We start from the raw sequence: 24454 nt of genomic DNA, 5'->3' as shown, positions 1-24454 counted from the left end.
TTGCTATGGCGACATGCTATATAAATAGTGCATGCAGCAGCGCGCCTGAGCCATTAGTAGAGGACGCGGCAGGCGAGTGCTGGGGGGAGTGTTACCGGTGGTGGACAAAGACCACTGGAAAGGTGCGGAGCGGAGCCGAGGGGGGGGGGGGGTGTGGACAAGGACAAAGACTCCAAAGGTGCGGGGAGTGTGTGTTACTGGTGCGGGGAGCGGAGCTGGGGGGGGACAGACGGTGGGTGTGTGTTACTGGTGGACAAAGACTCTGGTGCGGTGCGGGGAGCGGAGGTTACAAAGCAGAATGTGCCACTAGTAATCCAGCGGGGAGCAGAAAGGGGACGCATGCGCAGTAGAGATGGTGAGGGAAATTGTTTTTAAAGATGGCGGCGCCATTCACTGAAACAAGCATGTAGTTTGTAGTAAGTGTATCTCTGTAAATCTTTCATTAGGCAAGCCAGAAATATAGCGTTTTTACACAGCAATAATAGTACTATTTAATAGTGTGCTTAATAGATTTTGACTTTCCTTGTCCTTTAACCATCCTAATCCCCAAGTACACCCCCAGACACCAGCTTTGCTCTACACACGACTTCCTTCTCACTCATCATCTCCTCTTACATCCAGGACATCTCATGCGCTGCACCCATCTTCTGGAACGCCCTTCCCCGTCCCATTAGGCACTGCCAGACTCTCCAAGCCTTTAAACTGTTTCTTAAAACTTACCTTTTCACTCAAGCCTATAACCTAAACCCCACAAACATTCACTAACCCACTGGTTTTCACCTCTCACTCTGCACTTACTGTCACTTAACACACCTACATGAACTCCAACGCCATGCTAGTTACCCTGACCTTATGTCTCAGCCCTCCCTTTTAGAATGTAAGCTCTCGCGAGCAGGGCCCTCCCCCTAGTGTCTCCGATCCTCATCCAATGCAACTGCAAACCATTTTTGTGAATTGTTTATATGTACATGTTAACTGTTATGTCTTTTGTACCCCTCTATTCTGTAAAGCGCTGTGTAAATTGATGGCGCTATATAAAATTATAATAATAATAATTACAACAACATCTTAAAATGAATCAAATACACATTGTAGTTTTAAAATAAACTAGGGAATTTTAGAGCCCTGCTCAGAGCTTACGGTTTAAAAAAGGGTGGAGAGTGAGACAGAAGATGGGAGTTAAGGCAATTCCTTTCATTTTCTTTATCCAATCCTGCAAGAAATACCCCTTTTTCCTCAGAGGAATTCAGACATAATATCCTCTTAGTCTGAAACTAGTCAAACTATTCAAAAACAGTTAATAAAATTGCACTTACTGCTTTCTCCACCAAAAAAAGAAGCATATTTGCAATATACTTTGGAAAATATGTATTTTTTTTTTTTTTTTTTTAAATGATCTTCCACGGCTCAATTCACCACTCGTCTGCTCTCCCTCTGGATCAGCTTGCAGAAATCCTTTGATGGCCGTCCAGAGTCAGCCCGCTGGAGTAGTGAGAATCAAGCAGCACATTCCAAAGGGCAGGGAAGCAGATTGGCATTATTTAATGTTTTTGCTTAACACGGAGGCTAAGCTCGGTAAGAAACAGCCCTGCTCTGCCTCCCTGCCCCTTGCAATGCGGAGCAGCGCTGATTGTTACTCACTACTCTAACTGGCTGGTCATCAATGGATTTCATGGATTCCCGACGGAGAGCAGACAAGTGGGGAATTGTAGAAGCCCATTTATTTTTGCCTTAAAAAGCAAAGGACCAAGGACTGACCTCTGCAGTACTCCACTAACATTGGGCCAATTAGAAAATGTTCCATTTACCACCAGTCTTTGTAATCTATCCTTCAGCCAGTTTTTTTTTTTACCAAATTACAAATATTGTGTTCTAAGAAAATATTCCTCAATGGTTATGAACTTTGTGTGGTACTGTATCAAATGCATTAGCATCCACTGCCATTCCAGCACTGAGGTTCCTGCTCACCTGCTTACAAAAGGCAATTAAAATTAGTCTGGCAAAATTGGTTAAGCATAAAACCATGCTGGCACAAAGTTAATAGTATTGTGATTTGCAATGTATTCAAGTATCCTATCCCATATTACCCCTTCCAAAAGCTTTCCTACCACTAATGTCAGACTAACAGGCTGGGATTCCTTTTTGAATAATGGCACCACATTAGCAATTCACCAGTCTCTCTGCACCATGCCAGACCTCAATGAATCCTAAAAAATTAAGTGAAGAGGTTTGGCAATCACAGCGCTAAGCTCGTTTAATACCCAGGGATGTTTGCAGTGAGCATAGAGAAAGCAGGTGGGTGTGCTTGCCTTGGGTGCCCCAAACCCTAGCCCTGTTCTTGTGGATTTCCCAGTGCTGACCTCCAGACTGAACGTTGACTTTGGTTACTTGCTAGCCGTCCTGACTTCTGGCCCGTACTTTGTCTCTGCTTAACTTTTGCCAGCCCCGATTCTTGGCCCATTTCTGGATTCCTCTACCTGTCGTTACTACTAATTCTTGCCTGTAAATTCACTTTTTGCACCGTATATGCCGATTGTCTCTTCACCTAGCCCAGTGCTATCAAACTTCTGTGGCATCAAGAGCCAGAATTTTTCTGGACTACATGGTGGAGGGCAGATTATGGAAGCTAGTCTGACCACTCCCCTTTTTTAAACCACACCCACTTAAAACACCACCCATGTTATCACAACAGATTTAAGACAATACCCATATGAATGGTAGCAGTGCAGCAAAAACCTAAATGGTTGGTGCTCACTGCAGGGATATCACCCTTCATTCATATAGTTACATAGAGTTGAAAAAAAGACAGAAGTCCATCAAGTTCAACCCTTCCAAGTAAACCCAGCACACACAACCTATACTTACCAATCTATACACTCACATACATAAACTATATATCCAAACATTAATTCTGACTGTAGATATTATCACAATAGCCTTGGATACTTTGCTTGTTCAAGAACTCATCCAGGCCCCTCTTAAATGCATTAACATAATCTGCCATTACAACATTACTAGGAAGGGCATTCCACAACCTCACTGCCCTCACTGTGAAAAACCACATATGCTGCTTCAAATGAAGCTCCGTTCCTCTAATCTAAAGGGGTGGCCTCTGGTGCGTTGATTGTTTTTATGGAAAAAAAACACCCTCTATCTGCCTATAAGTGAAAGAAATGTACGTCATATTAAGACCCAGCACATAGACACCTTAGAGACCCCCCTTACAACTATTTCCAAATGCTAACAAATTCTCAGTATGGCTACACCCCAGGTTATCCAGCGATTAGGCGTTCTCTTGCTAGCCTCTTCTCAGTGAGAGCACTCCTCCTCAATGTCTCAGAACTTGCTCCATATACATAAAATCTAATCCTAGATTAAAGTCTGTGCAATAATGACATTTATACAAAACCTAAAATTATACAGATGTGGCAATTAATATAATTTTTGGCATTCAGCCAGCACGAATACCATTATAAAGAAATTCCACTCAATGGAAACAATGCTTAAAATTAAACATTTTTGCTTCACCTATAAACCACTTTTTACTAGCTCGAACAAATCAGTTAAATTCTAATAATTTCCCTTAAAAAAAATTCTAGTTGGGTAATTTGGAATAAGCCTCACAGAAAAATTTTTAAACTTATCTTTAAAAATTATAAGTAATTACAGTAATTAGCCATTCTGAGCGTGTTGGGGGGGGGGGAGGGGGGGTTGTATTTTTAAGTAGAAGGCTTGTAACTATAACAGATGTATATTACAGCACAAAATTGCTTTCAAACCTGCACCTTAATGGTGGAAATGACTCAACTTGCTCATTTTATTCAACAATCTATTTTTGAACATTAATATGTATAAACAATGCCAGCAGAAAATGACATTTTCTGTCCCACATATTGCCTTTAATATGCACAGGGTGCACAACTGCTATGACTTAACTAAAAATATTTAGATGACCCAGCATGTTTATTGGATAGACACGGAAATAAGCACACTACACAATACAAATTGTGTGCCGACCTATTAGTATAAAACATTAAATACATTTCCATCAGTCTGTCACTTGCAGGACTGGGGCAACCTTCTGTGTTTACTGGAGCCTTTATCAGCTGCTTGCAAAGCACAGAAAACCATCTAAATAATCAATTGCTTTCAAAACTCCATAGTCATCCACCCTGTGTGTGCTGTGCAAGATTCCTGCTCTGGCTGTTAACTTTAAGGTACAGTAGCTGTGTGTTTAACCAAGCATAATTTGTTATTCAAGAATGCTTGGGTTCTAGGGGTTTTGGATTTAGGGTAAGTCGTTAAAAACATTAAAGATAATATATTTATGAACTTTATTGTGGGTTAATTTACATTGGTTGTAAGGCCCTGAATTAGTAAAAAAAATCCATCACATTCCAGCAGAGGCAGCAATTAAGGTTAATTTAAACAGTTCGCTATTTTGAACAGAACACTGGATGCTACAGTGTATATACTTGTACGAAGATCAAGTGATTTCTGACTAGCTTTAGAACTGTTTAATTCCAAGTAACAGTTATTATTTCCAGTCATTCAAGACTCAAACGGAGGACAGTCTGAGAAAGTTCAAAGCACACTAATGGTTGTGGTCCTGGAAAACAAAGTTGACTGAAATTGTTCACTTAACTAATGTGATCTTACTTACCAGTAACTTGGTCAACTAGAATTCGAGATGTAATAATGCGGCCATATTGAGAGAAAAGCTGTTCCAGCTCCTTTTGGGTCATGGTTTTTGGAAGCCCACTGACATACAAATTTGCATCCCGTATTGATGCTGAACTCGGTCTGGCATAGGATACCTATTAGATAAATGTGTTTTAAGTTAATGATACATTATAAACAGTTACTGCTACTAAGTTAGAAGCTTAAGTGTAACAATAAAAACAAATATCTTGTCATGAAAATACGATGGAGACTGACCTGAGGAACTAAGGTACTTTAAGCACTTATTTAAAGAAATGAAAGCTACTATGGTATTTCTATTACCTGCAACCACACTTTTACAAAGTTTCCCAGTTTGCTCATAATGTGCCTGCATGTGAGATCAGATCAGAATAAGCAAATAAGGAGACAACCCCAGGTCACCACACTAGGAGCTCCCTCTATATTAGGCAGCATAGTACTTACTAGGAGAATTTCTTCCCAAGTATTGTTTTTCCTCATCCTGAGGCCAGGCTGTTAGCCTTCACCTCTGGTGGGGGTAACATTTTTGGTATGAAAGGTGCCCTTTAAAGAAGGAAAGGTAAAAACCAAGTCGCTCTATCAAAAAGGTCAATTTAAATACAGCTATAAGCACCCACAGAAAAGCTGCACTGTGTCCTCTTTCAGAAAAGGATATCTTGTCTTTTTTGTGTACACATGTACTTCAGTATCAGACTTCCTCTCAAAAAAATCCTTCATTCCTGGCTGGAGTCTGCTTCCTCTTTCCCCCTCCCATAAGAATGCATAAGAATGTACTCCCCCTCCCATCAGAATGTGTGATCTATGCTACCAACAGCAGGAAGCTACAGAAACCAAGCTAAAATCAAAGCTGCTATCTTAAACAGAGGGAGCTTCTAGGGCTGTTTACTCAGGCATGGTAAAGCTTTTTTGCAGAATAAATATAGCGTTCTAGGTGGCACTAAGGTGGCTAATCTGTTGGCAGTAATGCCAAAATAACTTTCCTTCTCCTTTAACAATGCCATCCTTTACCCAATACTAATATAATATCTTTTACCCAATACTAATATAATATTCAAGGACATAGGGCCCTAAATTTGCCTTTGGTTTTTAGAATTATTTTGATAGCTTGTAAAACTGTTTTGTATAAACAGTAATTCTAGGCTCATTAGGCCTAAGTAAGACTTCAAGGATGTCCCTGGAATGCAGACGCCACAGCAAAAATAAAAGGTGGGGTTTAAACATTTTACATAGACAAAATTTTAAAAAGCACTATAACTATAATTTCACTTTTGTTAAGAGAACAGAAAAAGTAAATATGACGACATTTCTATTTCAGGACTCAGCAGATGTAACCTACAAATGCAAATGTTGGATTACATCTCTAGCTTCTAATCATTTGCAAAAATGGTTACTTTAGGGGTACACTTATCATACTGTGTAAAAAGTACTGGTGATGTTGCTCATAGAAAACCAAAGCAAAGCATCGGATTGGCTGCTAACTGAAATCGAATTGCTGACTGGTTGCCCTGGGCAACATCACAACTTTTGCTCCACTTTCTACACGCCATGATAAATATACCCCTTAGTGTTGCAACTGTTCTGTTAAAGTTCTTTTCTGGGATTTGCAGTATTGTACAGGTATAGGACCCATTATCCAGAATGCTCGGGGGACCGACGGCATTCCGGATAAGGGGTCTTTCCATAATTTGGATCTCCATACCTTAGGTCAACTAAAAAATTTTATAAAACATCAAACCCAACAGGATTGTTTTGCATCCAATAAGGATTATTTATATCTTAGTTAGGATCAATTACAAGATACGGTTTTATTATTACAGAGAAAAAGCAAATCAGTTTTAAAATTCTGAATTATTTGATTAAAATGGAGTCTATGGGAGACGGGCATTCTGTAATTCAGAGCTTTCTGGATAACTGGTTTCCGGATAAGGGATCCCATACCTGTACTAACTGATTTTATAAAAGAAATGTTTGTGCTTATCCTTACTTCAGTGTTATTTCCTTTGGACAACTAATTTTACCTAGAAAAGAACTATCATTTTCTCAGGACAACATAAGCATTTTAAATATACCAATATTTTGAAAGCCGCTCCCCAATGAGCACTATGTAGGGTGATTCTTGATCAAGAAAAAACCCATAGTGCAAAATATATATTTTTATATACTCATGTGTAGACTGGTGCACACCGGGAATCCTTTAAAATATAACTTATTTCGTTAAATAATTAATACATTACAGATCAGGACAAGGTTTCGGTCTCCTAAGAACTTTATCAAGACCACAATCTCATTAAAACCAATACTTCTATAAATAGTTAAAAGGACAGACCCACACCCAATAGCATGTTTCCTCCCAATCATGTACCATTTATATTATATATACACACATACATACACAATCATAAGCACATGCTTAATGTAATTTAGATCTGGATTTAGCAAGTGCCCAATGTGATTTAGATCTGGACCTCAAACAGTCCAGCATTTAGGGGCACATTTACTAAAACTCATATTTCTAATTTAAAAAAAACAAAAAAAAAAAACTGAATAAACTATTTCCAGGAATGTCTTACATTTACTAAAGAGTCTAAACTGAAAAAGTCGCTAAGTTCCCAAATGTTTCAATTTGTTGCACAAAAAACCAGTGTCAAAAATCTGAAACCTTGAGACAAAAGAAGGATCTTCAAGAAAAGGGACAGGACCCTCTGTCATTGATTTGACCTCAGCAAGTTTTAGCTGGCGAATTGCTGGATTTGTATTTTTAGCCATTTGGACTTAGTAAATCTCAAAAAAAAAAAATTTGTGACTTTGTGCTAAAAACTAAAATCCGGAAAAAATATCCTAGCATTAGTAAATGGCTCCCTCAGTGTTTAATCATTTGTGGATGCTTTTTGTGCTTCGCTGTCCTGCTTGACTACCTTTGATTTGGAACAGAATTCTCCAAAATGCCTTTATAATCTACTTTCATGTCATCCACAGACTCAAACTCCCTTTTTCTAATGAGATCGATCCTAGCCCGACTCCTTCCTATACAGAAGGAAGGTTAGGATCGATCAATCGATCGTTGCATAGTGGATTCTTCCCTGCATCGCCCTATTTCAAATGACCAGAAGCCAAGTTTTAGCAGGCATTTTCTAATAAAGCATTCAAAATTATAAATGGTGTGCAGGATAAGGCAATTATTGGGGCAGGGTAGAATAGATTTTTTTACTTAATTTTTAGTGTTACTTTTCCTTTAAAGGCTTCCATTTTCCCCTATTAGAGCTTTTGGGTAAAGTACATTTTATTCTTATCTCAACTTTTCAACTTTCAACTCAAATTTTAGCTCATTTGTCCAGGTAGGTAAAGACAACAGAGCAGATTAGATAGAATACATTTAAATGCTGCTTCCTAGGGAGCCGACTTGTGATCTTAAAGGAACAGTAACACCAAAAAATGAAAGTGTATAAAAGTAATTACAATATAATGTACTGTTGCCCTGCACTGGTACAACTGGTGTGTTTGCCTCAGAAAGACTACTATAGTTTATATAAGGTAGCTGCTGTGTAGCCCCGGGGGCAGCCATTCGAAGGAGAAAAGGCACAGGTTACTTAGCAGATAACAGACAAATCCCCATTATATGGGGCTTATCTACTAGTTATCTGCTATGTAACCTGTGCCTTTTCTCCTTTTTTCAAGCTTGAATGGCTGCCCCCATGGCTACACAGCAGCTTATTTATATAGTAGCTTTTCTGTAGCAAAAACACCAGTTTTTTGCAGAGCAACAGCACATTATATTTTAATTGCTTTAAAACTCTTTAATTTTTTGATGTTACTGTTCCTTTAAAGGAACAGTAACACCAAAAAATGAAAGTGTATAAAAGTAACTAAAATATAATGTGCTGCTGCCCTGCACTGGTAAAAGTTGTGTGTTTACTTCAGAAAGCCTACTATAAAATTTATATAAATAAGCTGCTGTGTAGCCATGAGGGCAATGGGAAAAATATTTACACCAGCACACCCTTACCTCCTCCAGAGAATTACTACTTGGTGCACAGCCTAGAGAGTCGGCACTCTCCACACAGTCCAATCAAAATATTTCAGCCAGCACAACAAGTAAAGTGCAAGCAGGGCTTAGCCCCTGCGTGTTTATTCAAAATGCAACGTTTGGGGGGCGTACCCCTTCGTCAGGCATACAGACACACAGCAGTGCAGATGATTAAATAGTCACAACATTAACATGTGTGATTGTTTGGTTGATATATTAACCTTTAAAACACTCTAAAAAACTTTATCAAAATTGTGCAATACAGGTATAGGACCCATTATCCAGAATGCTCGGGACCAAGGGTATTCCGGATAAGGGGTCTTTCCGTAATTTGGATCTCAATACCTTAAGTCTACTAAAAAATCAATAAAACATTAATTAAACCCAATAGGATTGTTTTGCACCCAATAAGGATTAATTATATCTTATTTGGAATCAATTACAAGGTTTTGTTTTATTTCTACATAGAAAATCAGCTTTAAAATTATGAATTATTCTATGGGAGACGGGCATTCCGTAATTCGGAGCTTTCTGGATAACGGGTTTCCGGATAAGGGGTCCGATACCTGTACATGATTCACAAAAACTTTGATGAATTATATTATACAGAATTAACCATTCTTCCCAGTATTCAGTGTCCATAAGTGAAACTTCCATAAGCAAGGCATAATTCAAACAATGGGTATAGATCTGCAAAAATGAATACATAAAAATCCATAAAAACAAACTCTATCAGTCTTATTTAAAAACATTATCCCTTTAAACAGTTTCCTATGTCCTTAACATTCATTATTGTTACATATCCATGGGGGCAGCCATTCAAAGGAGAAAAGGCACAGGCACATAGCAGATAACAGATAAAACACTATTGTATTCTACAGAACTTATCTGTTATCTGCTATGTAACCTGTGCCTTTTCTCCTTTTTTCCAGCTTGAATGGCTGCCCCCGTGGCAACACAGCAGCTTCTTATATAAATTATAGTAGTGTTACTGTAGCAAACACACCAATTTTACCAGTGCAGGGCAACAGTGCATTATATTTTTATTACTTTAAAGCTCTTTTATTTTTTGGTGTTACTGTTCCTTTAAAGGAAAAGTAACACTAAAAATTTTTAACTAAAATATCTATTCTACCCTCCCCCAATAATTGCCCTATCCTGAAAACCATTTGTTATTTTGAATGCTTTAGTAGAAAATACCTGTAAAAAACGTGGCTTCCTGTCATTTGAACAAAGGCGATACGGAGATACCAGGGAAAGTATCAGGAGATGCATCAACTATGCGGCGATCGATTGATCGAGCCAAGCCTGATTTGCCGAAATCGCCTGCGCAGCGTGCCATCCCACCGGCGACTTACATTTTCGCCGGTGGGATGGTAGTTCGGGTAGATTAGTCGTCCGTGACAAGGGAGATTTGTCACGGGCGACTAATCTCCCCGTGTGCCAGAGCCCTTAGAACCCAGGGGTATTTGCAAGCCAGTAAAACCCTTTGTTTTTTATGTTAAGTGGTTACAAAATGTGCAAAAAGAATAAGCATTGATTGGCTTTACAGATTTTGGAGCAGATCTGTGGGATCTAGTAAGATTTTGTTAAAGCATTGCTAGTTGGTAAAATTAAGATCAGTGCCCTAGTTGCTACTCATAAGTGGTTATACACAGGGTCTGCAAACTGGTCACTGAAAAGTTACAGCTGAGCGCAAATAACAAGCTATTATATTTGGGTGACAGAACCACCTTGAAGAGTAGATTACATACACGTTGTGGAAGCTTCTGTTTTTTCTATTCCTGACTGACCCTCCAGTACATGGTAAAAGTCTGACTGTCCCCCTGGAGTTGGAAAACAGCTCCATGTATCTGGGAATTTTTTCACAGCTACACACAAGCTTTGGAAAAAATAAGGACTGCTTTACTTTTTAGCAGTCCAACTTACCATAATACTCTAAATCAGTGCTGTCCAACTTCTGTTGTACCGAGGGCCGGAATTTTTCCGACCTACGTGGTGGAGGGCCGATAATGGAAGCCAGTTTTGACCACTCCCCCTTTTGAAACCGCACCCACTTGAAACCACACCCATGTTATCACATGACCATACCCATATTAATTGTTGTAGTACAGCAAAACCCTGCCATACTCTGCCTTCCCTACCCTGCCTGTGTGTGCCATACTCTGCCTTCCCTACCCTGCCTGTGTGTGCCATACTCTGCCTGCCCTACCCTGCCTGTGTGTGCCATACTCTGCCTGCCCTACCCTGCCTGCGTGTGCCATACTCTTCCTGCCCTACCCTGCCTGTGTGTGCCATACTCTGCCTTCCCTACCCTGCCTGCGTGTGCCATACTTTCACTGTGTTTGCCATTCTTGGCTGGTTTGTGCCATACTTGGCCTGTGTGTGCCATACTCTGCCTGTGTGTGCTATACTCTGCCTTCCCTACCCTGCCTGTGTGTGCCATACTCTGCTTGCCCTATGATGCCTGTGTGTATGGCACACACAGGCAGCATACAGTGACACAATGCTGGCACTGCTCCTACAGTCTGCACAATAACTATATATTAAAAAACTTTTTAATTGAAGTACCCCCTCAGTATATGTTCTTTTTGTAGTGTGCAGGGATTATTTGTGGGTTTCTACTGCTCCTGAGGTGTGAACAGGGGAACAATGGGGGTGATTATAGCCTGAGCCTGAGGTGTGAACACTGCAGGGGTAGAACAATGCAGAGATTAAAAAGTGTGAAAAACACAGGGGATTACATGTTTAAACAATACAGGGGGATTACAGCCTGAATCTGAGGTGAGAACCATGCAGGGGGCCAGTTAATCACAGTACTGATACCATTTAAAGCTTACACAAGAGTAAGCCATCAAAGCAGCCAGACAGGTGGGGGGCCACACAGAGGGGGGCCGCATGCGGCCCGCCAGTTGGACAGCACTGCTCTAAATGTTCCCTAAACACCAAGACAATCCTTGTGTAGGCTTTGGAAATGGGTGCTCTCTACTTTGTTAACCCCTCAGAAAGTCCTACAAAATAGACCAGCAACACAAAAGACCCACATAAACAATGCAGCCTTAAGTGTAAACCATAGGCTCACATTTCCCACAAAAAAACACTGCACTCACAAATCCTATATGGGGCCATAGGCTATTTCATGGACTTGCATTCAAGGCATTGCCTCCTATATGGTTCAGGCTTGGATTTACACATCTGGAGATGGTCTGGTCAGGAGAAAGAACAGGATTGCTTTGCTTAACTCGAAATCCCAAGAGGAGCTTTCAAACTCACAATGGCTTTTATACCATTATTCCAATACAACTACTAATGCATGTAGTCACACAGGAGGAAATTCAAGAACATGTAAAGGTAAACAAAGGTCCAGGACCATATGGTATTCATCCCATGTATAAAATGAGCTTAGCTCTGTGATTGCCAAACCTCTTCACTTAATTTTTCAGGATTCATTTAGGTCTGGCATGGTGCCAAGAGACTAGCAAATTGCTAATGTGGTGCCGTTATTTAAAAAGGGATACCGTTCTCAGCCTGAAAACTATAAGCCTGTTAGTCTGACATCAGTAGTAGGAAAGCTTTAGGAAGGAGTAATAAGGCATATAATACTAGAATATAGTAATATACTATAAGTTTGTGCCAGGATGGTTTTATGTGCAACACATCTTGCCAGACTAATTTAGTTGCCTTTTATGAGGCGGTGAACAGGAACCTCGATGCTGGAATAGCAGTGGATGTAATCTGCTTAGACTTTGCTAAAGCATTTGATACAGTACCTCACAGAATGTTAATGATAAAATTGAGGACTATTGGCCTAGAACATAATATTTGCAATTGGATAGAAAACTGGCTAGATTACAAAGAGTGGTGATAAATGGAACATTTTCTAATTGGGCCAGTGTTAGTGGAGTACTGCAGGGGTCAGTCCTTAGTCCTTTGCTTTTTAACTTGTTTATCAATGACCTGGAGGTGGGAATAGAAATGCAAAGCTATAAGTTCAATGCAGGATGCTGCCACTTTGCAGAGCGATTTGATAAAATTGAAAAACTTGACAGGGGCAGGTAGAGGTAAATTCTACTGCCCACAATTAACCAACTGACTTAACACAATTAATTTTAATTATATAAATTGCTTATTACAGATTAACGTTAGCTGTTTATATTGGGAGCTCTTAACTGAATTATATTAGCTAATTCCTACATGAACTTTCCAGCAGGGAAATGAGCCCAAAAGTTACATCGTTTGGCCCCTTAACTTACAGTTTATGGAACAGGGGCAGAAAAAGTGCACTGTTTAATCTTAGGGCAAACTTCATAGACCCTCAATGAACTGACCATTAATTAGCACATCAATGTAAATTATATAAACTGTTAATTATAGAAAAAATACCTGCTGTATATATTGCACACAAAAGGTGTGTGGCCTAAATTTTGGTACAGGTATAGGACCTGTTATCCAGAAAGCTCGGGACCCAGGGCATTCCAGATAAGGCATCTTTCTGTAATTTGGATCGTCATACCTTAAGTCTACTAAAAAATCATTTCAACATTATTTAAACTCTGTAGGATTGTTTTGCCTCCAATAAAGATTTATTATATCTTCGTTGGGATCAAGTACAAACTACTCAATTATTGCAGAGAAAAAGGAAATCATTTAACCATGTTCACTGTTTTTCTCCCGTTTAAACAAACTTTTCTGCCTTCTTGAACTTAGTCACTGCAACAGTGTTATCACTTGTTCTGATAAGCCTGAAGAGGCCCCGATTCATTTAGTGCTTATTAGCCAATAGGAGGACAGGGATGCAAACTTATAGAACAGGCACATGCGCAGTACAAAGTGATTTTATTACTGTAGAGTGGTGCGCTTCTGCAAACAATTGTGGAAGGGTTTGCCGACCCTCCAACTCCAGTAGCATATAATGCCAACTTTCCAGGTCATTATCTTATAAATGGCTGAGATTTTTTAATACATATACATTAGAAATAGACTTCTTTTTACATCATTTGCTATATAAGCTGTATTTGAATAAACGTGAACCACCCCAACTTCAGTTTTGTTATCACAATGACTATTTAGTTGACTGTGATTTTGTTATGTTCCTTAGGCATCAACTGTAAATTTGAGGTCATTAATAAAGTTTTAAATCTGTCATTTATGGACAATTATGTGCAAATGATAGCATTTAGCTGGCCAGAGAGAAAAGTATTTGTGCTGTTTTCTCCACTCCTTCCTCCCAATATTGGATACACCAGGCCTGGTATGACAAATACTGGAAAGACGAGCGCTAAATTTTCTTATCCAACCACGGTACCACAAGCACTCTTTGCATTCTTGGGCTACTCCCTGGAAGCAAATTACTCCTGCAACATTTGTGTGTTAACAAACAAGCTGTACATAACTCTGCACTGTGGTGTTTAGCAACAATTAAAAATAATTTACAGACAACTTGAAAGTATGTTCTTAAAATTACACTACTACTCAGGCACCAAAATTCAGTTCTTTATTAATTCAGTATTTCAAACTTAAAAATGCTTATTTTCACATTAAAATGCTTTGATCCTTAGATGCCCTCTACTGAAGCCTAATTTCACATTGGATATTGAAAACCTTCAAGCAATCAGGGTTTGCCTTGTGAAAACTATTAAAATGGGAGGCTACACTGACTATACTTTTGGGCTAAAGCTGTACAGGTTAGGCCAAGGGACTTTGTGCGGTCATGTTGGGATAAAAAAAAAAAAATATTTTTTTTTTTAATAATCTTGACTGACTGTAACAATCGATATTGTGCAAAAATGATGCAGTTTAACCATTTAAAATACTGTATGAAAGAATGTTAACGCAGTCAGGTACCTAAGGGCTATTTATGTTCAAGTGACAATGTTGAATGGTAACGATTTGCTATTGACAAGTGACTAAGGTAAAGGCTGTATGTTATGATAAATTACTGTGATTACAAAAGGTTGAATAGGTGATCCTATACAGAATTGCAATGATTCTAATCTTTGTATTGAAACATTTTACATGTGGTTTTATTGGAATTTTGCTTTTTGGATATCAAGCATATTTTCAATTAAGTCTTAAAAGCTCGGTGGTTGATTTTAAGGACTTTTTTGGGTCCTAGATCGTAACCTATCAATTTATACACACCTCCACCATTATATATGAGGTAATGGACACAATTCATTTTACAAAGATGGTGACACTAGCTTTTAATTAAGTGTTCAATTGCAACAGAAAATGTCAAAACTGCCCAAATCTTTTTTCCAAGCAAATATGCTAAAATGCCCCAAATATCCTCTTCAAAGCGTACAATGAGGATCACCCTAAAGAGCCTGTTCTTTTACAAAGCTTGGGGAGTTAGAAAGGCATCGTTATTGCCGGCAAATGAAGGCAATTTGATAATCAAAAATGGTGAATGAACATTTTACCAAAAATAAAAATAAACCTCAACCTACTTTAATTGTTTTAGTCTGGAGTCTCAGTCCATTCAGCGTATTGATAGCCTTCTCAGCATCCTTAGGGTCAATGTAGTTCACAAAGCCATAACCCAAGCTTTGTCCTAATAAACAAAACAAAAAAATTAAGTTTTTTTTTTTTTTTACTATAAGAAACACAAAGCTAATATGATTATACACGTCACTGAACTTCAAAACTACTTCCAATACTGTTTTTCCTTCAAGGGTACAGTATTTCCTTTGATGTGTGATCAATTATTGGGAATGCTGTAATGTGGAGCCTGATTCAATAAGGCTAAAAACATTCTTAAAAATGGTTTATCAACATAGATTATGCCAACTACCATCATCATTAAGTACAATAATGTATTTCAGAGAAACAAATGAGTCAAAAGTGAAGGCTTGTTTTAATAGTGCACTACAGGAAATTGCATTCCAGTAGTTCCAAGCTTTCTGAAAAAAGGGTTTCAGGAGAATTTATACCATAGTTATAATACAAAAGTCATGAGCAACATTACAGAGCCAACAACTGCACTATAAATTAAAATATGTACATTACATTTTTTATACAAAGTTTAGTCGGCACATCCAGAATATTACATTTGTAAATATAAATCTAGGCAGCTAAATTAACATTACAGGTATGGGACCAGTTATCCAGAAAACCCCAGGTCCTGAGCATTCTGGATAAGGGTCTGTCTGTAATTTGGATTGCCATACTTTAAATCTACTAAGAAATCATTTAGACATTAAAAAAAAAAAAAAAAAAATTTATGGTTGTTTTGCCTCCAGTAAAAATTAATTATACCTTAGCTGGGATCAGGTACAAGGTATTGGTTAATTATGGAGAAAAAGGGAATGTTTGAAAGTGTTAAATCATTCGCCCTTCCAGTAATAGATTTCTGGATAGTGGGTTTCCAAATACTGGATCCCATACCTGTATTAGAAAATATGCAAAAGGTAAAATTGATTTAGATGTCATAAATCTATAAAGACCTTCAGAAGAAAAAAAAAACCCAGTGCAGAATGCCACCTTATAAAAATCTGCCTTGTGAAAAGTTAGTCTGGGGAAAAACAATTATGCCAGATCATATGCTTTGTAGCTTGCTTGGGACCACTTCACCCCATCAAATGAATTCTAAGGTCAAACTACATAATCAGGCCACCCTTCATTCAATTAGAGGTTAGCCAGAACCTCTTCTTTTCAATGTCACTAGAAGTTAATTATTTTGTCTCCTGAAATTAAGACATGGATGCTCCCTGAAGTTTTTGAGAGAACCTAAATATGAGAGTTCAGTCAAATGAGCCCTGGCTTAACTTCTGCAGACTACCAGGGAGAGGGCCACAGTTGTGCCTAGCCTGCTGAAATGTAAAATAACAACCTTCCTACAAATCAGCATCAGATAGTGTCTCTCTCCTTTACGCCATCTGTTTACATCTGTTTGGAGACACAGGCAAGGCAAGTGCCACTTTAGATTTACTCTTAAGGTAATTTCGGGTGACTTCTGGAAATCGCAGTGGCGCGTATACCATCCCACCGGCGATTTACATTCTTGCCGTTGGGGTGGCATTGTGGGAAGATTACCGGTAGTCGCCCGCGGCAATTAAGAATTGTTGCAGGGCGACTAATCTCCCCGTCTGTCACCTCTCTAAAGCACTGTATATGCGCTATGTTGAATAAAAGGGAGACACAGGCTGCTTTACTACAGACAGAAGTACAGATATAGCAGTCTCAAGAAGAACAGAGTAGATTAATTACACAATGGTTGCACATATGGGCATTTATTAGATATCATAAAATGTTGCCACTAAAATAGAAGAATGCTTTTTCATCTAACCAGAATATATATATATTTCAAACTTAAAGTCCCCCAAACTTTCCAACACTGGCTATAAAAAAAAAACAAAAAAACCTCAAGAAACCACTGTTTAGCATAGTGAGCATATTTGGGCAAAGCCTGATTGCTGACAAGACAGTCATCCCAGCAGAACTACTGTACTGCTCTGTCGTAAAAGCACAGTATAGCTGACAAAGTAAAGTAGATGGCTATCCAAACTGTGCTGCCATTTCTGTTTTCATGGGGAATCAATTACACAGCATCACGCATGAATAAAAGAATACCACCAACATTTGAAGGAGAACCTACGTTACTTTAACCTTAAAAGAACTTGCATTTCTTGGTTTTAAAAGATTGTTGATAAGGGTGAAGTTGCACCAGAACCTTGTAGCAAATGCTAAATTGTATCAACTATAATACTATTACTGCACAAAGCTCAGCCTTTAAAGTTCTCCTAATTATGAAATAAACCTCTTTGCCATAATGTCAAGTTGAAGGAGATTAAGATAGAAGCAGTGTTATAGGGCACAGGCACATTTATTACTCTAGTCTATTATATAGGCACTTACTGTCTTGTTTTACAAGTCAGGGAAAGATGGAGATATGGTCAGTAGTGGCATATAAAGAAAAAATGCTTGCAGTTCAGAGAGGTAAGTGATGACAGGACAATAGTATTAACCCTTTATGTGCCTGCGGAATTGCACATTTCAGTTCTGCTCAGTGCCAGACGTCTTTTGAACATTTTGTGCTCTCATTTTAGGGGTCTTTACTGGAGTGAGAGTGTGTGGGGGTCGTTTACATAGGAAAACTTTTTTCCAGGAGAACCGGAGCTTTCCAAATCTGTTTTTGTGTATTTCTGCTTCTTGGAACAAGATTTAGAGCTCTAAATACCAAAAAAAATTGCTATTTCTCTTGAGATTTTAAGGTCTTTTGGGCAGGGCCCTCTTGTATTGGTTATCGTTTACTTTATACGTTACTCTGTATGTCCAATGTATTGTACAGCACTGTGGAATACGGCATACTTTCGATTCCAAAGCCAAAAAACCTGGAACATTAGGTTCACACCAGGAAATGATATATTTTTGAAAAGTACACATTCTGCCAAATCCAAAATGGGTAAGCATGTCTTTCTACTCCCAAGTACCAAACAGCAATTATTTTCTGAACTTAGTTTCTATAATATTCAAAAAATTGCCTCAAAGCTTCCACTTTTAAGCACCCTTATCACCCACATAGCATTAGGTACGAAGAAAAAAACATCCACTGAAAAAGAGAAAGAGAGAGATCATGCAAGAAAAAGCCATACAGAGTGGACACTAAGGAGCAAAACTTGAGAAGGTGGGAGGGTGAGTGGGTGGGAAACCAGAGAGGGACTGAAGCAATGAGGGGAAGATAGATCAGACACACATGTGGTGAGGGGAGAGAGCAAATCATGCAGGGGCAGGAAGAATGAGACCCGACATGGAAGTAAAATGGGACTGTAGCTGGGAGAGAGTGAGAAAGGAGAAGAATGCTGTGCCAAATAATTATGAGCTGAGCCAGAAAATTAAACAGGAGGGGGCAAGAGTGGAGGAAGAGCTGCAGTGAGAGAGTAGAAGCAGCAAGCTCTAGCTTATAAACGGCACGTACTGACTTGGAACAATCCATTAATAAGGATAACTGGCGGCTTTAGCGGCCCTCCTGTCAGTGCAGATGTATGGGGGACATCCAAAAGCTGTCCTGTGTAATCAGGGTGGGTATAACTGAAGGATACGTAGCATAGTGCGCATGGTCACTGTGTTACAGCATCCTGTAGAACTTTCCAACCAGGCACAGCAGGTTGGAATGCATAAACATTTCACTTGTAGTACTTAAAAGTATTTGGCAACACCTAGGTGGCTGCTTGACAGATCTGTTCTGTATTGCAGAACCCAGGATATACTCTGCATCTTCGCAGAACAAGCCTTTACTGCAAATTGTCTGGGTCTCCGTAAGCAGTACTGATGGCCTCCACCATCGATCTTGCTACAGTTCTCTTTGACACCGTCTAAGTCATAGCGTATAAGACTAGCAGGTTTTCAGAGTGTCTATATGCTGTTGATTTTTTCAAATATATCCTAAGGCACAAACTATGTCCAGTTTATGGAGTGCTCTTTGTCGTTTGCTGGACTTGAACAGAAGGAGGGTAAAATGATGTCTTTGTTCATATGAAATCCAAAGGACCACCTTGTCTCGAAAGAACCTAAGCCATGGTTCCTTGCAAACACCTGCTTCACAGTAGTAAATCGCTATGAGAAAGGCAACCTTAAATGAAAGCTACTTGAGATCACAAGTTGAGAGGGGTTTGAAGGGGAGTTGTTGTAAAGCCGTCAGTACCAGCAGAAGATCCCAAGTAGCAAGAGGCTTCCTTAGAGGTGGTTATGACCTGGCCACACCTCTAAGGAATTGTTGGGTAATAGAATCCTCAGCTATCTGACATGCGTTAGGGTGGCCAGCGCAAAGACCTTTCAGTGTGCATAGGGCTAAGCCCTTCCAAAAGCCCTCTGAGAAATTCTAACACCGAACATGTGAAAACGGTTATCCCAGAGGATGTGGTGTGTTGCACCAGGCTAGGAACACTCTCCATATTTAAAGGGAGCCTCCCCAGCAGGTAAGGCTGCAAAAATTCTCTGAACTGGGCGGGAACCTAGGCCAGTTGTTAAACTGGTAGATTTTGCTTCCAAGGCATTTGCGTAGGCACCTCTATAAAAGTAGGCTGGGTGGCAGGAGGCAATGATGGTAGTGGCAAGTTTGCTGTGGAGGTTGTTCAAGATTAAAGTAGGCTCCTCAGGAGTCTGGGTATAGTTGGTTTGCGGGGAAAGAACTAGTGTCTCAGCTGTTGAATCTGAAGAGGCTTTACAATAAGAGCCGGAAACACTCTCAGACATTCTTAAAGAATGTTTGCATGTTTTTCTAATCACTCCCTCAAGATCCTTTAGGAGAATCTGACTTCATTTTATACTGTATAGCTTAGATCAGAAAGATAATATGCCCTCATGAGTCTGGAGGTTAAGTAGTCAGTATCATTAATAGCGATCTAAAGTTTAACTGGGAGTGATGGTAGCTTTGTTAAGGGGGAGACCGCAGCCAACAGGTAGTTTTCCCAAGCGTCACGTGTGAAGTGTTCCTGTACAGCGAGACCACAATCCCTGCTCCTGCAAAACTCTATTATGAAGTTTGCCTAGAGACTTTAGACCTTTTCCTAATTTAGACAGCATTGTGGTGGGGCAACTAAGAGGATGGCTCTGTGTGTCCTGTGTGCCTTTAATAATCCACTAAAGTACAAAATAAACAAAGAACAAGTTAAAAATTAAAATACGAAAACCTGTCCTAGACCTCAGAGGCAGGACAAAGATTTGAGGGCAGAAGGTGGAGTCAGCCCATATTTGCAGGAGGACTGGGCACCAGCAATTATCAGTTTCTGTCTCCTGCCTCCAGAGGTGAATGAAGACAAAACTCATACATCTGCACTGACAGGAGGGACGCTAGAGTAATATATATACACATATATAAAATATATTACACAAACATATATACACACACACACAAAGACAGTATGCACCTGTAAATAATACACTGACTTCCAGGAACATTGTCTAAAGATCCTAAATTACATAATACAGCGAGAGGCAGAGGGTAGTGACAACCCAAATATATATTGCACATGTCAAAATGAACTCAAATAGTCTGTGTTGCTAAAAAAGGCTTACAAGTTCCACCTAGTGGTAAATGTTTGAAAAGCACCCAAGGATAAGAAAGAAAAAGCTCAGAGTCTATGGCTACTGGGGACATAACCGAATAGTTGCTTGAAAGGACTTGAGCTATGCTGGCTGTTTCTGAAAGCACGGAATCATGCATATTGGACCGAGATGGCTGCCAAACAAAATTAAAAAAGTTATAGAAATATATTTGTTAGTTCAAGAATCACATTTTAAAATGGTAAAAGTATTTGCAATGCACAGAGTTTAATATAGTATTAAAAACTACACCATAACAACAACAACAACAACAACAACAACAGAATTCCTTCATTTCAGTTTATTGGAAAATGTTTAATTACTACAGTCAATTAGGTCATAAACCAAACACTTTATATTGCACTGAAAGCAGTGACATTTTTAAAATATGAAAATATGGTCTATAAATGTATGTACAAAAAAACTGATTGTACTGGTGGCAGTGATGGATTCAAAGTCAGAAGATGTAAAAGATTACATCTAATGCAGGATTAAATATGTCTTGGGTATAAAGCAGCAGAAAAATGAAAAGGTACATAAGGATGGCTGGTATATACTTATAAATAAGGATTGGTTCTCCTTCCTCCATAACAACCCAGAAGTATCTATCACAGTTAACAATTCTACTATCACCTAAATCTTCCCAGGCTGGTGCCTTGGGTTTATTCTCGATTCTGCCCTGTCCTGTCCTTCACTCCTCATATGCAGTCACTTATCAAATCATGTCACTTTTACCTAAGAACATTTCCAAAATATGATTATCACCCATGATGCTGCCAAAATTTGTATTCACTCTTATCACATCTGGACTACTGTAACCCTATTAATTGGCCTCTCCCTCCAGAGACTCATACTAGGCTAGGCTCATACACCTCTGCAAACACTCCTTTGCCATGACAAATTGCCAATCCCTGCACTGGCTTACAACACCATCCAGAATAAAATTCAAACTCGTGACCCTCAAATTTAAAGCAGTTTATAACTGCCACATAACTCTGCTCCTCTATGGACCTGCTCCTCAACTACTCTCTCACTACCTCATCACACACTTACATTCAAGACTTTGCAAGGGCTACACCCCTTCTCTGGAATTCACTCTCAATGTCCGTCTCCCTATCTTTCTGCGTTCAAAAGATTTCTACAAACTCATTTATTTAGAGAAGCTTACCCTCATTAAGTTTAGCACAACCTCATTAGGCTACTAAAAGCTTTACCCTTTGCTACATTTTACACAATTATGATTTTGCCCATTTCCACACCTTGTCTCAACCCCTATATCTTATGGACTGCAAGCTCTTTTGGGCAGGGCCCTCCACCTCTTGCATCGAATATTGGTTGCTTTGCATGTAATTATGTATGTCTAATGTTTAAACCCATTATTTATAATGAGAAAGCTGTGCTGCAAAAAATGCTATTGACTAGGTGTAACAGAGGTAAATCTATAGAGTGATACCATGCTCAACAGTCAATACTTAATTACCCCCCCCCACCACTTGTGGTATTTAACAGCTTTAGAGTGAAAGGGCCCCTTAAATTAGCATTCTATACATAAACCTTATACCAGCAATACTGCTCCTTTACACCACAAAGTCATATTTCTTTGTGTACTCAACGGATGGCTTAATTTGCCACTGACTTTGGCTCCATCAGCTGCCACTATCATGCTGTTAGAACACATTAAGCTTTCAACTTTAAACTTTATCATGTTGCTGTAACCAGTATAACCATGTGTTTATGAATCTATAGTATGTGTTTGGGCCTTGTTTTAGCTCTTCATAAAAAATTTTTTTTAACTTTGGGGTTATTTGTAAAATGTAACAATTTTAACAATTTGCTTAAGCAAAAATTTCGAGTTATGTACCTATTACTATAAGTAGCCTGTCCAGCCACTATGTGATTGTGATACTAAATCAATTGTTAAATGGGTGGTTCACCTTTAAGTTAACTTTTAGTATGTTATAGAATGCCCTTTTTCTAGCAACTTTGTCTTCATTATTTTTATTGTTTTTGAATTATGCCTTCCTCTTGTACATCTTTCCAGCATTCAAATGGGGATCCCTGACCCAACAGTGAAAAAAAAAACTATTGCTCGAGCTTACATTTTTATTGTTATTTTATTTCTTATCTTTATATTCATATCCTGCCCTATTGATAGTCTCATTCAAACCACTGCCTGGTTGCTATGGTAAAAAAGACCCTAAAAGCAACAAGATAGCTGTTGAAATTGCAACTGCAGAACTGCTGAAGAGAAAGCTAAATAACTGAAAAATCACAAAAAATAGAAAACCAACTGTAAATTGTCTTAGAATATTAATGTCTATGCCATACAAAAAGTTAATTTGAAGGTGACCACTACCTTTAAGTGTTCAGTGTGTGAGGACAATCCATTTTCATATTAAAAACTTTAACTGTATTAGAAAATAAAAATGTTTAACTGGTATAATGGAAAGAGGGTAGTCCGTGAGAGATCTTTATGCAAGGAGGATAACTAGTTATGCATGCTGGTTCAGATCTTAATATTTTTGGCTTTCTATAAATACACAGGTACACAAGGGTAATGCGAGAGGTAAAGAAAAGGAGCAGTTCAGGGGAACAGTAGTGTGCATAAATTTGATAACAACATACCTTCTATTTTAGTGATTGCCAGTGTTTGTAAGTCCGCAAAGCATGGCAGAAAAGAAAATGCAGGTGAATCAGCAGGGGTGGACAATGAAAGGGGGGCACACATTCACAAAGGCATGCACTTTAATGCATAGTCATGAAAGTATTTTTTTTTTTTTTTAAAGTTGAATTTTTCAAAGTGCTACTACACCAAAATATTCCTGAACTGAACAGGAAGATCTCTACATACAGTACAGCCCCTGTGAAAGACAATGGCAGCTTAGGTCTCTTTCAAATGAGCTGTGGGAGCAAAGGAAAACATACAATATGTTCTTAAAATGGCTTAGTTTAAAAATCAAGAAAAAAATTTAAGGCATGATGACACTAAGTATTACATAACATTTCATGAAACTGGGAGCCATTTTCCAAATACTGTATACATTAAAAAAGGGGTACAAAATGGTGTAACAGCTTGTTCTGCAACTACAAAGGATGCAATTCTTAAATATATGGGCACACCGAGGCTAGATACATTTCTGCTTTGACACTATTTTCCCAGTACAGCCTTTCCAAACATATCTATAAACATACAGTGAGAAAAAAAAACAAAAACATTCAGCTGAAACGGAACACACTGGAATAGGCACGTAAAACATTTCTGCACAACATCAGCGTTGCCACCCCCTCACCCCTTTATTACCAGCCACATATGAAATCCCCATCCAGCAAGGCTAGTTATCAATTAATTTAGATGCATGCTACATGATTGCACGTAAATCAGTTAAGTCTGCAGCATGCATCTTAATTAAATGCTAATTAGCCCTGCAAGATGTGGATTCAGTAAGTGGTCGGTATTAAAGGGGTGAGGTGGAAACCCTATGCAACATATTCCTTTTCTATGATGCATTCCATGGACCAAGATCATAAATGATCAACACACGCTAGTTAAGAGAATGTGCTCTACGGAAAGTGATTTTTTCCTACTAGCACAAATATTCAGGTAGAGATAGATTATGCATACATTAGTAGTTACTACTGCCACAGTAAAGTAAATTAAAATCCTATATTAAGATCATACATAGCATT

General features: G+C 38.8%; 1 protein-coding gene across 16 annotated transcripts in view; it reads right to left on the bottom strand.

Annotated features, from left to right (window-relative positions):
• The window catches only part of elavl2 (ELAV like neuron-specific RNA binding protein 2), a 90568-nt gene that overhangs the window by 15872 nt on the left and 50242 nt on the right, over positions 1-24454 (bottom strand). For 8 of the 16 annotated variants that reach the window (XM_012963570.2, XM_018093799.2, XM_012963568.3 and 5 more), the window contains 3 exons: positions 23393-23395; positions 15175-15278; positions 4664-4817 (listed from right to left, as the gene is read on the bottom strand). In XM_012963570.2, coding sequence (XP_012819024.1) covers positions 4664-4817; positions 15175-15278; positions 23393-23395 — 261 coding nt within the window. The remainder of the gene's footprint in view (positions 1-4663; positions 4818-15174; positions 15279-23392; positions 23396-24454) is intronic. The other 8 variants (XM_012963578.2, NM_001030327.4, XM_012963574.3 and 5 more) reach the window with 1 other exon arrangement.

The sequence above is a fragment of the Xenopus tropicalis genome, chromosome 1 (genome assembly GCF_000004195.4).
Source record: "Xenopus tropicalis strain Nigerian chromosome 1, UCB_Xtro_10.0, whole genome shotgun sequence".
In the NCBI taxonomy this organism is placed as follows: Eukaryota; Metazoa; Chordata; class Amphibia; order Anura; family Pipidae; genus Xenopus; species Xenopus tropicalis.
Note: the sequence above shows the minus strand (reverse complement) of the source record. Positions and strands in the feature narration are given on the sequence as shown.